General features: G+C 42.5%; 1 protein-coding gene across 1 annotated transcript in view; it reads right to left on the bottom strand.

The window, feature by feature from the left end:
• WNK4 (WNK lysine deficient protein kinase 4) overlaps positions 1-14,566 on the bottom strand; it is a 401,913-nt gene that overhangs the window by 44,692 nt on the left and 342,655 nt on the right. Inside the window, exons 9-10 of the mRNA XM_069237729.1 lie at positions 11,124-11,200; positions 1,133-1,274 (exon numbers count right to left, since the gene is read on the bottom strand). Of these exons, the coding sequence (XP_069093830.1) occupies positions 1,133-1,274; positions 11,124-11,200 (219 nt within the window). The remainder of the gene's footprint in view (positions 1-1,132; positions 1,275-11,123; positions 11,201-14,566) is intronic.

The raw sequence follows: 14,566 nt of genomic DNA, 5'->3' as shown, positions 1-14,566 counted from the left end.
ATATATTCCTGTGATGAGCAGTGTGGCATACAACCTTAGATCCGCACTTACAACCACACTGTAAGTTAAACCATCTCTAAGTGCCCCCTTACGTTCTACAAACTACATCATTCAACATTGTGCAATGTTTCAAAATCATCACGGTAGTTCTGCAAATAAACACCCACACCTTATAAACCCTCACTTTACAAAAAATGTGTCTGTAGCACTGCATGATAACTATTTAGCATGGGCATGTGTCTGGACAGCAACAGGTGAACAATCTATTTTGAAAATAAGTTTTGGCTATTCAAACAGCTTTTTGACAGCAGGCTTCGGTTTTACGCCACAACCTACTTTGAAATGTGTTTCTGCAACTCACACCAGGTGCGCACAAACTTTACCTTGTTTAAAATGGAGTGCGTTTTGCATCCAACCCTTACTGGTAGGGAAACTATGCAATATATAACGTTTGACATCCCCAGCCAGACATGGCTCAAGGGCCTCTGCTATTTTCATTCTATGCACCCACACATGTACACACTGTGTGCGGTTAGGCCCCGTGCCCAATCCTCCATGAATGGCCAAACTCCTGCTCTGCATGAACCAACCCTCCTTGTAGTGGTCAAGTTCTTTTTTGTACCACAGCACTACTACAAGAACTGTGCTGGTCATGCAATAGTACTGCAGTACAGGCAACAAAAACTACAATTTATTTTAAATTGTAATCACTGATGGGGGTCACTGTGGGTCCATCTCTGACCCCCCTTTCCACGTGGGCTTGAGAGTAAGGGTATGCTCACCCTGCCTCTTGATGTGCCCTTTTTTCTTTTTTTTATTTTTTTTACTTACGTTCTCCTTTAATTTGTGGCTTGATAAAACTGATTTTGTGAATACCAAATAGGCTTTCTAAAATACAACCTTTATTCAGCATGCAGCTATTTTTGGTTTTGTAAAGTATCTTATTTGTAGATTTGCAGAAATATGTTTTTTTACATGTATCCTTAGTTTACATGTTTTGCTAATTTTAATGTAAAGATTGTACTTTAATAGAATAAGTCACATTAATTGTAACTTCTTTTGTAATAAATCTTGACTTTTTTTTTTAAGTGATGATTGATTAATCATTAGATTTGATTAAACGTGTCCTTACATTTATTATCCGGAGCCGGGACCGCCCTCTGCGTCGAAGAAGTTTCCCAGCGGTCCGCTTAGCTGGCTGCTTTACGTTCCGCTCACCCGCGGACAGTCCTTCATATCCGTCGCTCAGGCCAGACGTCACATCAGAAGCATAGCTAGTGGAAAAGACATATCTGTTTCAGCATACCTCTGGGGCAACTACCAACAGAGGGGTGCCCTAATGACATGTTTGTGAAGGACGTGGGCTACTACACATTATGACCATTGCTGCAATTTTTGAGATTCACAGCAGTAACGTATAATCATGGACATTTCTTGAAAGGTTAGCACCAGCAAAAAGCTATTGGCAAAATGTGCATTAACCACTGTCCTCCTCTGTACGCCAAAAGGATGTTTAGCATTGGAAGTTGTAAATCTGCCGGCCTGAGTGCAGCAAGCTGCTTTTCATCTAAAGAGAAGATTTTCTATCCAGAATCTACTGCAGGTGGTGCTATGATCAAGCAGAGGAAGCGGAGCACGATTTGTAGAAAGATTTGCCAGGAGAGATGGGACCAACCGTGAATGTGATATTGAATAAATTCTAGAGGTTAAGAAGTGGAGTCAGAGGAGGGGCCTAAAGTTGTGGAGAAAAGCGGACTAGCATTTATGGAAAGGGAGGAATTCCCAGTGTTGGCGTGCATGGGTGTAAATTTGTGGGTGGGTGCATAACATGCCCTTAATATTGAACCTCTTAGCATTTGACAAATTCAAGCATCCTACACTCATCCACACCCTGCAATCCTGAATAGGATTCACTAATTTTTCAATCAACACAAGTTAGTTCACATGGGAACCTCCATCTCACATAAAAACCATTCTTATGTGGAGTCCACTAAAATTTCATGCTATTCTACATCATCTTCAACCTCTAAATGTCTTCCCTTGGGACTCTACTCGCGTATAACCGCTTCAAAATTCACAAATATGCAGAAGAGTCATAACTCTACTCTCGAAAGTCTACTCCCCTCAACAAATTCAGTGCCTCAATCACTGCATACACCTCTTCCAGACCTCGATCTCTAGCACCTAGATTAAGTTTAACCCCATTGAGACAGACGTTCCATTAATTGTCAACAAGAACAAGCAAGAATAATCTAAGCCTGGTTCAATGACTTGAAATGTGATGGCTACAAGCCACACCAATCACTCAGTGCCAAATCACTTGGATCCATCCTGACACCAATCTCACCCTCAAAATACCATTGCCAAAAACACAAAGGCGACCTTGCACCCACTCTTCCCACTGCCTTAGCATGGTGTTTCACAAATAACGCGTCTGCAATGGCATCTTTGAAGCTATGATGCACGGAGATAATAAACGTGGCTGTATGTGCTGCATGTTTGTCATGGTACAGAAGAGGGATCTCCTGGGCTGAGAAAAACAAAGAACTGACACCCGCTTCCTACTGATCAACAGACTTATAACTATGGGCCTGATTTAGAAGTTGGCAGATAAGCGTCCAAAACAGTCAGATGTCCTGGGAATCCTATTTAAACTGTATACATGCAATATTTTTTAAAGAGAGTGAACAGGCCATCAATATCTTTTTGGGGGATGTCTTGTAGCTGCCAAATCTTGGTGTGGTGTGTGTGTTAGTCATGAAGGAGGAGGTTAGCAGAAAAGTGAGAGACAGTGAGGTTTGCATTTATGCGTGGAACAGAAGCGTCAGAAGTTCCAGTCAGAAATAACAGCTCAGATGGCAAATGTGCCTGCTGAGAAGATGTTTGCATATCCTGCATACTATAGGTTATCATCACATATATCTATGGACAACGTGCATTGAAGATGTTCCACTCCCTGCAGGGAAAACTCAACTTGTCATCTTTAGTTCTCCAAAAGAGCAAATCTGTGTGATAGCATGAACTGTATGAAAACATAAGCTAATTAAATTATACGTGTATCAATAAATACATTATGAACACATGAGCAGAGGCTGAACAGGGCATGGTACCACTGTCATTTGTATTTGTTGCAAAGTGTGTCTGTCATCTGGTTATGGAAGGGCCTATTTTAACAGAGATACATGCCTAGTCGTGAACTATCCATACTAGACTGGTGCATTCTGGAATTTGCAGTTTTTGGTTTACTTCATATTAAGTTTTTTTCAATCATTTTTACAAAGGAAAAACGTGGTTCACGTGGGCTATCAGTACTATCCTGACGCATTCAGGAATTTGCAGTTTTTAGTTTACTTCAAATTAGGCCCTTTTCAATAGTTTTTGCAGGAAAATACGTAATTAACAAGAAGACATGGAGCCACCGTTTAACCCTTCAGTGCAGTCCCTTTGTAGCACTAAAAGCATGTTGTAACTGTTGCATGTTTGCAATAATCCCCTCATAGCAAAAATAAGACTTGAGGATGATACTGTGTCACTGCCAGCCTGAGCACAACATGGGTAAGGGCACAACATGATAGTCTGACTGCCAGTCTCATGACATCATAGATAAACTAAGGCTTGAGTGTGGCAATGGACACGTGATGACAACATCGGCAACTAAAGGCAAAAATGTGATAAGGTGACGGTGTTAACTGACCATACAATGGGTATACTTCGAGCAGGTTGCCCCTGCCAACCTAGGGCCGGATTTAGACGTTGGTCACAACCGGGATGGATATCCGGTCCGCTGAAATATAAAGGTTATAATGGGATTTATATTAGGGGGACAGGATATCCGTCACCATTGTAACGGAGTAACCCCTCCGCCACACTCTAATTCAGGCCGCAAGTGCCATCTTGAGCAGGGCTGAGCTCATCTATCCATTGAATGGTACATGCAGATAATGTCCACTGAACCTCATTGTATGCCAACACGCTTCATACATATTCACTGAGGAGACCCTGAAGACCTGACAGAATTTTACTGTTTGGTTGGTGAACGAGCTCGTCTCTAATCTTGAACAGATCAGGAGTGAGAGTGAGAATGTGCCACTGCTAGTTTTATCACATCATGGACAAACCGGGGTGAGAGTGTGACTGTCTCAATGCCAGTCACATGACATCATGGCTAGGCTAAGAGGGACTTTTAGTATGAGAAAATTAGGAGAATAGAAGATCTATGGTACCAGTTCCTGTTACATCACCAGCATACTATATATGAGTATTTGAAACTTCAACAACGTATATTATACGTACTATCTGCCACACTTTTGACACACTGAAATTAATTGAAGTTACTGTTATACATGTAAACTTGATTTAAACTCAGAATAGCCTACGTCGTTGAGCCAGATTGGAGTGCGTATTAGGACATGCATTTTTTTGTTGTTGTTCATATAGAAAGCAATATCTCCTGAGAGGAAAACATATTTCTACTTGTAAATCGATCCTTTCCTTACAAAAGTTTGATTTTTCCACTTGGCACGCAGTAGCAATATTTTCAGCAGGGGAGGGTTGTTGTTGTCATTTGTTGTTGAAGTCCCTTTGCCCCCCTTCGGGCATTAATACCTAACTCTGACTGCCCTGACCAATGTCCAAAATGAATGAATTGTACAAAGGAGCATGAGGATTCAATATGTCACTAAAGGCGTTTGACACACTTTCAAGATGATGAAGCCACTTGACCTCCAAAAGCTCTTTTACATGAAGATTGGCACGCGCGTGTGTCAAAATCGTTTAACGCACACCGCACAATTTCTTTTGAGCTGCTTGGCCTACTCTTTGGAGCACACTAACGCCTAAGCTAAAATCTACCTCTTCTCCACTAATATTTAAAGGAGTCTTAAAATCCAAACCCTAAATTAAGAAACCTGGCCTACACCTATTAACATTGAACTCTCCTTAAGTCTACATCAGTGCTTAATTTGGAAAAGAATAAGGGCGGGGGCCCAAAGTTCTGCTTAGAAACCGTCGACGCTATAGAATTATCAGGGTGACAAACACAAAAGTAGCTTGGTCTTGATGCAACCTCATGCCTCTTTAACCCACTACCAGACTACCCACTGCCCTTCTCTCACTTTTGCAGGTTGTTTTTTTCTGTCTCCCTCCTTCTTTCCCTTGTTTGTTTTTTTTCTCTTTCTTACTCTGGGTAAACACTGGATGAGGGAAAATATGTGCCAGCCCCCAAGAATGCGTACCATTAGACCCCACCTCAAATTAAACACTGCTCTGCATTGGTTTGCCTGAATTATAAATGTATGTATTCCGTACATTAATGTTTACCGTGTATCAGGGACTCTTCGAGTCTGTGTGAAATATGCATATCATTCAGCTCACACAATAACCTGTTATCAACTCCTCTCTGCAGTTTTCTTCCTTTGTACCATCTTGAGCCTCACAATTCTCAATAAATTCAAACACAAATAGATACAAAGTATCAGGTTGTCTCCTTCTCTTTAAGCCAACTAAGTGTTCAGTTCGCCAGTACTGAGGTTTATAGATACAAGCCATTTGTTCCCTGAAGGAAGGAAGAGTAACCCTGTGTTTCACTCAAGATCAGTGCATACTCTTGTGACTAAGCGCCACCAGCAGTGTGGAAATGGGGGGCTAATACTGTGGGAATAAACGAGTTTCTCTCCCGATCCGGAGCTCATCCTTTAAAGCAGGGGTACCCTGATAGCCCGAATCATGCAAGATTTTCAGAATAATCAATGACCATTTAAATTAGATCCATTTCGTTTCATGTTATATGAATGTATCTTACATATGTCTGCTGTAAAAAGGGAAAACGTGAATTAATGCACAAGCTGCTTTAAAAAAAATTTAAGATCTTGATTTGAATCCTGAACTTGGCTCTTCATGGAGATTGCTTGATTCTGGGCAAATCAACTAATTTCTCTGTGGTTGAAAAGGTACATTTGTGAACAGCATTTGTAAATACGTGAAACATAATTGTGTAATTTAAAGGCGTAAATTCCCCACTTGATGTAAAAGACATTGCATCATCTAACAAACGCCACCGACCTGTACAGTGCTCCTTTGATTGCCTTGCTGTAAATAAATGTCAATATATACATACAGCATAATATTGTCCTGTCCAAAATCTATAGCCAAAAATTCCTGTATTTTTACCACCCAAACCTCCAGTCGTGACACAACCGTATCACAGAGTTGGTAAGCAAATTGTGTTTAGTGTACCCAGCTGCTTCACCTAGATACGCTACCCAGAAATAATCAGGCTATCTGAATAGCGGACTTCTTTGGGATGAATACATTTGTTATCAGTTACATTTAGTGAATTTCTATCCCTTGTAGCAAAAGATGGTAGTAGATGGACCACCCAAGGTCTACACAATGGAATTCTGGTCATGGGTGGCCTTCAGAATACAAGTGTAATGACAGTTAAGTGAAGGCACTGTGGGAGAACTGCGCAAAATCCCACCAACGGGGCACCAAGGAAAGTTTTATGTCCATAGGTACCTAGAATGCCTGGAAAGCTTGGGTAGTGACCATACATGTGCTTCTTGACACCTATTAAGTACAGTTTGCATCTTCCCTATTGGCAGAATCCATCAGAACATCACCTTTTTTGTATGAAGCATACTAGGCCTGAGAGTAACTGATCTCCTCACCATGACTATTATGGAAAAGGGACCAACCAGTGTCTTACAGACAAAGATATATAAAACACAATGTTGATTTTTGAAACTCCTCTTTAACACGGAAAAACCAAACGTATCCACACGTGATAATTGTACCTGGTACCTACTGCTGTTCGGCTTCCCACTCCGAGTAGGTGGATCTTAATACACAGGTCTTTAGGTAAACACTGGCGGGCTAAGGAAGGTGTGCCCCTCCCTGAAACCAACTCAATGGGCCTATTGAAGTGCAGGCGAGCACCATGACAAGGTGGAGAAATATTGGATTTGTGAAAGGTGTGTTCATAGAGATGAGTAATGGCGTCAATCTCCTCTTGGGTGTAAGTTGAGTGGGTAGGGCAAGGGAGCTCTGAATAAAAACTCTTGGGCTGGGTCCAAAAACATTTTTGACTGACACTATTTCCTGCGCTTGGAGATAAGTTAAGGCACTGCTTGGTGAAAGCATATTTTATTACCATATTATGAAAGCCGGATTCTAGAAGTGATAATGTTTGACAAGATTGTTTGTTCATAATTGTTTTGTGGCACTTTGTTGTGGTGGTGTGTTCTGTTGTTGTGTGCTGCTGTGTTTCTATGCTGCATTATTACAATGGGATGCTGGAGTTGCCGTGTTGTTTTCTATTTTCGCTGCTTTGTTTTGTTGTGCCCTGTTATGGTTTAATAGTGATATTGCATTGCTTTGTGGTATGTTGTCATAGGTTCTGTTCAGTGCTTAATTTGTAAATAAAAAGGTGCCGGTGCCCAAAGCCCTCCTCTTAAACACGAAGCTGCTGCAATTAAATGTGTGAACACGGAATACTGAGGCAGGTAATCCTGAAGCCATCTCGGGCCTCTTCAATCCATTTAAAGACACTCCCTGTCCCTTCAGCTCACTTTTGCAGCTTTCTACGTTCTCCCTTTTTGAAGCTTTTTCGTTTTTCCCTTCCTCCGTCTTTCCCAGGTGCGTCTTTTGCTTGCAGCAAATGCTTGAGGCAGAAGATTAAGCCCCGGCCATAAAAAATAAGTGCCGGTGCTCAGCACCGGAAACAACATGCACAAATTAAGCACTGGTTCTGTTGTTTAGTTTGGAATTCTCAACGAATGCTGCTACTTTTCCAGCAAACAGCAGCGCAACCCCTTAAAGTTCTCGTGACAAGCTACCATTTACCACTGTGTAATGTAATAAAATAAAGCTGCTCTAGTTCTCAACCGCTCACACCATTAACGTCAAAACTGGAAGAGACCACGTCTTACATTAGCACTTGCAGTGATCACTTTATGTGATGCTGCCCATGGACCAGTGTGCCTGAATGGATTTGGAAGAAACACGAAGAACTGGCAGCAAGGGATAGGTGTGTATGTCTGTAGTGGTACTTACAAAGCGCTAACCCGCCTGGGACCCAACAGGGCACTGTAGCTAAGGCAAGTGCCCAAGTTACGATTCAGGGTGGTGAAAAAGTCACATGGGAAGGTACAGAATTGTGACTTCTTGGCTAGTTCTAAAGGACAGATTACGATTGCTTGCAGTAAGAACATGTTGCATACAGCAGGAAGGCTTTTGTTAAGCGATTTTAAAGAACACTGATCATTTGAGTGTGCAAAAACTTCGGTTTTAAAAGGAGAGAATAACTGACTGAGTTTGATCAGAGATCTCAGACCGGGGAAGCACAGGACAGACAATCAGTGCTACCGAAGGTTCAAGAGTGCAGGATCTGTGCCAGAGTTTCAGGATAGCCACAAAACGCCTAATTACATACAGTGAATCTAAATACAGGCATCAGACGGTGATCGACCTGAATTCTAAACATGGATCGGCCCACCTGGACCTACGTTGAAGGCCCCAGACATAGAGAGCTATGAGGTTAAATAAAATCATTTGGATGAGTTGAGTATCATTGTGAGGTACCAGGGTCTGTGATGCTCCAACTAGGCTGTGTTAACAGCCAGGTCACCTTGAGTTAGGGGTTTATATGCATTCCGTCTCAAAGCCTAAGTATGTCGAATCTCATCTCAAAGCACGTACATAGAGGACCATGCTATTTAACACACCAAAGATACATTTTTCCTGAACCTAGATGCCTTTTGACTATGTTATTTTAGCATGTTAATTTTTTTGTTTTTTTGTAGGCAAAGCTAAGACTTTTGTTTCCACTACAAAGTGGAGCAGTTCCTTGGGTGTTTTATTTAAAAATGTCTGCCCCTTCAAGTAGAAGAGTGCGTTCTTATTTTCTATTTTAGATCTATAGGCATTAACATGGTGAACTCACACTAAGGCACTGCTGCCAAGAGGTCCAATTTTGTTTCAAACACATTCAGCCAATCCTGGCTTTTCAAACATCACTTAAAATGCCGTAGCTAGTAGCCACATACTTGCACCACAAACACAGAAATTACTTAAAATGTGAAAGCTATAACTACAAATCCCAGAATGCAATGTGTTGTTAGCCAATAAAATGTGTTAGTTAAAGATTGTATTGGATTTTAGCACGTATATAGGGCTTTATACCCCTGATGAGGTCATGAAGTGCTCTAGTTTGCATCAGGATCCTGAGCCCCCTTTTCAGAGTGTGTGGTTGAGCAGGGCGTTGATGTACATTTACCCGGTGGTGGAGCTGCGTGAGGTAAACGTGATGAGCATGGTGAGGTAGCGTCTCTATTCTTAAGCACGAGGTGTAAAGAACAATGTATGAATAGACTCGTTGTATTTTAAGGGGGGGTTTGTAACCTGTTGCATCACATTAATTCTGGATTACCAGTAGGTGTCAGTGGGTATGCATACCGATTGGTAATATCAGTAACGTTTTCATGGTAGCTTCAGGCTGTCATAGACAGGATGCAGAAATGATAGCCGGTACTAAAATTACCACTGGTTATTAACCAAAATGATTGGGTTTCCTCTCCATTTGACCTTAATGGCTTCCCGTAATGACATTACAGCTGTAGCAATTGCCATCATTTTTTGGTGGGCTCAAAAGTAGGACCCTAAACTCATGAAATTCCCCTAAATAAACCACACGATAGAAAATATAAAAAGGCACAATCTTCCTATAGTGGTTCATAGTATAAGGACTGCCCTGGAATAAAGGTAATAACACCAAAATTAGAAATGCATTCCAGTTTGAACAAAATAGATAAGCTGGGATAAAGAACCCACCATATTCTTCAGCTTCCCCCTCAGGGCAGCAGTGGACATGGTAGACAGTGGGAGGACACATTTAATATTCTAACTTCAGTCGCAGAATACTTGGGCAAAATGCCATTCTTCCCCAAATATTCTAAAAGGCTTATTTTCTATTCTAACTAAAAAGTTAGAAATAAACCAAGTATTTAATTAAAGGGTTTAAAAGTGCTTTGTGGAAAGTGCTGCCCAGAGGGCCCCACTCAAAGCAAAGCACTAGGAATACACAATGAAATCAAGTTTATACAAGTTTCTGACCCTTTGGAGTAAGTACACCCCTCTCGGGGTATCATAGTCAGTCGGTTGGAAATGCCAGATTAGGCGCAAACAGTGTTTGCAATCAACTACGTTATCGTGCTGTACTTCTGCACAATTGCATATTTTTCTTTGTGCACATTTGGTCAGGTAAAACATGGAAAAATATGTACAGAGGAAATAAGTAAGGAGGAGAGAAAATGAGCAAAACGTGGGCGCATAACTCAGATTTCAAATGTTATCCCACTCGGGTGATGTTTGCCACTTGGCCATTTCAAGGCAAAGCCACAAGATGAGGTAATACCGAACCTTTCCTATAAAACAAACAATAGCTAAGTCAATCTCAGGCTTACTTGGATCGAGTTATTAACTTGTCTCCTTTACTCATTAACCAAGCATTGGTAAAGCCAATAGGTCTAGCTTTGGTCGTCGATATTTTGCCTTTAACAATGCTTGTTTTCTTTTGTCATCGTTTTTGCAAAATCTTAGTGTTGAGGAATATGATGTGTCCTTCTCACTCTAAAAATATTTGCTAAAGGAAAAAATATAATTTTGGTCTAAAAAAATTACATATTGGCTTAGTGGGCCCTGCACATAAAACAACTTCTTTGTGTGTGGATGTGCTCCTTGTGAAAGGGCAGAGTGCGTCTCTCACAGTAGAGTTGGCAAATGGCTGAAGTGAGCTGAACCAGTCCCCTCTGCAGTAAGCTGTAAGGGGCGGACGGCAAATATGAACAACATAATAGATCAATGGATGAAAATGACTGGCTGAAAGTTCCGATAAATAACTATATTACAAATACAACTTTGATAAATTCAAAACGTTTTCTCTAACGTCAGCCTCAACAAAAAACACAGATGTGTTTAGCCAATTTTGCACTCCCAGTCTGCCTCCTTTATAATGTCTCAGTGATGTCCCAGGAAACCTATAACCGATAAGTTAGTGGTTCATACCTGTTTACAAGTAATACACAACAAGAAACGCAAACCACAGACAAAGCAAGGGACTGTCCTACCTGTCCACTGGAGATGAGAGCTCACTCACTCCACCGGTGGAGGCCTGGCGCTCAGCAGCCACACTCACGTCGATACTCTGGGGAGAGAAGTGACATATGATAACCCTTCTGTGGCATTTTAAGCACTCACGTACATAAAATAAAGGTTATAAAATGCTCAAATCCAATGGTTTAGAGGACCTCTGATGAATGAAAGGCAGAGTTCAGATGAGCAGTCAAAGGAGCCTGTGACCTACTTAGTATAGTTAACCCAAAATTTCCCCAATCACTTCTTTAATCCATTTAGCTATTTTATCAGCTACATCTAGACCTCCCAACACATAGGTTTCCACTACTGTTGTGTGCCACTACCGTGTGTCACAAGTTATCGGCTATCTTCACATGATCACCAGGTAGGAAGTGCACATAAAGCAAGGTGGATCAAAATGTGGTTTAGAAACCCCTGCATAGTGTGGGTTTATCCCCTATGTCCATTACAGGGTGTGGAAATACCCCAGGCCATTGGCAGTAGACTAAGAAGCTTTTTTAGGGGAAAGGCATGGAGGAGGGTAGAAGTACCTCACAAATAGTGCTTAGCTTAGAAGTTAGCACTTCTGTAATTCCCCCTTTACATTCGGCTATCACTGAATGTCCATGCCTGTGAACAGAAAATAAAGAAGCAAATGGAGGCATAAACTCAGGCGCATATTTACAAGCCCTGTGTGCCAGCGGTGCGTCAATTTGTGTGACACACCGGCAGCACCCAGTGCAGGCCCATATCTACACGGCCAGGCAAAGCCACTTTGCATGGCTTTTCAGGGCCTTGTAGATATGGTGTAAGGCAATGCAGCCATTCGGCTTTATCCAGGACAATGTATCATCGTCAGTGGTGGAGAATATGGAGGTTGGAGGTAGCCATTAAAGACACCAACCATCCGTGCCTGTGATGTGATATTTTCAAAACATTAGATATATCATTTGATAGTGTGCTCTAGACCTATGTCCAATGGTGGTTGAGGTTAGGTTTTTGACATAGGACATGTATCAGGTCACCTCCCAGCTGGACACATCAACCGAAGTCAGAGTGGGCAAGCAGTCCAGCCTAGTACATTATCCACTGTCCAACACTTAAAAAAAAAAGTAATTGTAGTTTTGCTTCCGTAGAAAGACATTTATTGTGTGTTTCCAGTAAGTAGAACCATTGTTCCATGGTGTATTCCTTTCCAAGATCGCTTGTCAGCAGTGCTTAGAATCAAGCAAGTTAAAAAAAATAAAAAATAAAGAGCTGTTCCACCAGGATCCTAAACAGATCAGAGCTCAGTCAACTTATAAGTACCCTAAAATATGATACATTTCTGGATTGGGTTATGTGGTACAACCATGGGTACCGTGTGTGCTCCTTGTCGCCTATGCACACAAAGCATATGGTGTTGGAGTTTCTATTGTAGGAAGTATTAATGAAAATTTCCCCTGTGACACATTATAAAGATTTGGAAGTTGGCCAACATTAAGAATGCTTTTAGATTCCCACCCTGCCCATGTATCGGTTTATTGTCTATTCTGATGCCTTCAATGCAGCACAAGGGTTTACTGGAGTGTAGCAAAGGGTCAATACCCAGTTGCTAGTGTATTAGCCTGCAGATGGTCAGACATCTGACTTCTAGAGTGGTTGCAGGAGCAGACACTTGCACCTGAAGAGGGCTGTGCCTGTCCTTACAAAAATCGGTTGTCAAGCCCCTGGCATGTGCCTGGGGCCAGGGCAGGAAAGGCAGGGTCTTGTGCACTACAAAGAGTTCTCTTTAAGTTTTGCCTACTTCAAAGACAGAAATCGGTATAAGTACTGGACCTCTGAGCCCACATAGTTAAAACACTTCTGAATTCAGGGCATTCTGCCAGGAAGAAGAGCTAGATGCCATAGGAGGGACTGCCTCTCTGCCGGTTGCTTTGCTGTGCGGGCCTGCTGCTTCTGTCCTGGGAGTGAAAGGACTGGACTTTGCTTTCTACATCCTGCTTTCCAAGGTTCTCCAAGGCCTTGAACTGAGCTTTCCTTCTGTTAAGAAGTCTCAGGACCCTCAAAGACTGCACCTGCCAGTGCCAGCGCTCTCTTGCTGAGAGTCCTGACTTGCCAACTGGTACCAAATTCAGTTCATGGGCCCTTGGAAGTGACCTCTGGTGCAACCAGGAAAAACTAAGCACACTCACTTCAGAGCAACGTCGAACCGGTGCCGCTCTCCAACTTTGCGCCACTGCCTGCACCAGAGCTGTGGTCCCCATTGAGTGCAATGACCACGACCTGTAACACAGGCCCGACGCTGCCACAGCTCCTCTGAAGTCCTACCACAGTATGAGTCCCTAGTGCTGTGTCACTGACGTCCGTGACACCCGACTCTGCCCCAGTACCAGTGGCCCTGTGGTGTGATTGCAACACTGTAAAGTCGACACCTTGTATCCTGACCTGATGGATTCATCGACCTTGCCGTAAGGAACTGACGCCTCGCCACTGATGCCACATCACCTCCACTGCAACCGTAAGGTACCAATACCTCACTTTCCCTGCCTAGCAGTAAGGAACCAACGCCTCACCTCCTCAGTAGCAGTAAGGAACTGTTGTCGCAACAGCTCCAGCGACACTTCACCTCTCCGACTCCATGCAATATCTTTGTTTCCTCGTTTTCCAAGGTACTGTGCCTGGGGTCCGTGTGACTCCGTAACCGGCCCGCCCTCCCTCCCTCGCAAGTGGTGTCGGCCTTTTGGAAGTGACTCTGTCAAGATGCTGTGATAGCCCCAGTTGGAGCTACTGTGTTTCTAAGCACTATACTAGGATTTAATCTTTGAAAATTCATATTTTCACTTGTGTATGTTGGAGTTTTGTTGTTTTGGTCTTGTTTTACTCAGATAAATATTGACTGTTTTTCTAAACTGCTGCTTAGTACTTTTGTGATGTTTTCACTGTCTTACTCGGTGTGTGTGTGTGTGTGTGTGTGTGTATACAAATACTTTACACATTGCCTCTGAGATGAGCCTGACTGCTTGTGCCAAGCTACCAAGGGGGGTGAACAGGGGTTATCTTAGCTGTGTGGCTCCCTTACCCTTCCTAGAGTGAGGGTGCCTACTTGGACAGGGTGCAAACCACTGCCAACTAGAGACCCCATTTCTAACACCATGCATAGGTTTTCATGAACTAGAGCATGAGCACAGGAAACAGCTGTGTTGGATAAGCGGTCTAAGAGATCAGTCACCTCTAGATCAATGATCAGGTGACCAGCATGTGGAAAGAAGGACCATATAGTCCAACTAATGATGCTCAGTGAGAAGTTGGGTATTCCTCTAATTGTAGCCAGGTGGATTCAAACCTTTACAAGCCAGCGGCAAAGTAGAGGGTGGGCTTATGCTCTGACGCATAGTCAGATCAACATACAGTGATGGGAATAGTATCAGGCAAGAAAGTGGGGTGAGTACATGAT

The sequence above is a fragment of the Pleurodeles waltl genome, chromosome 6 (genome assembly GCF_031143425.1).
Source record: "Pleurodeles waltl isolate 20211129_DDA chromosome 6, aPleWal1.hap1.20221129, whole genome shotgun sequence".
NCBI lineage: Eukaryota > Metazoa > Chordata > Amphibia > Caudata > Salamandridae > Pleurodeles > Pleurodeles waltl.
The sequence above is the reverse complement of the archived record's forward strand: the minus strand, read 5'-3'. Positions and strand labels throughout refer to the sequence as shown.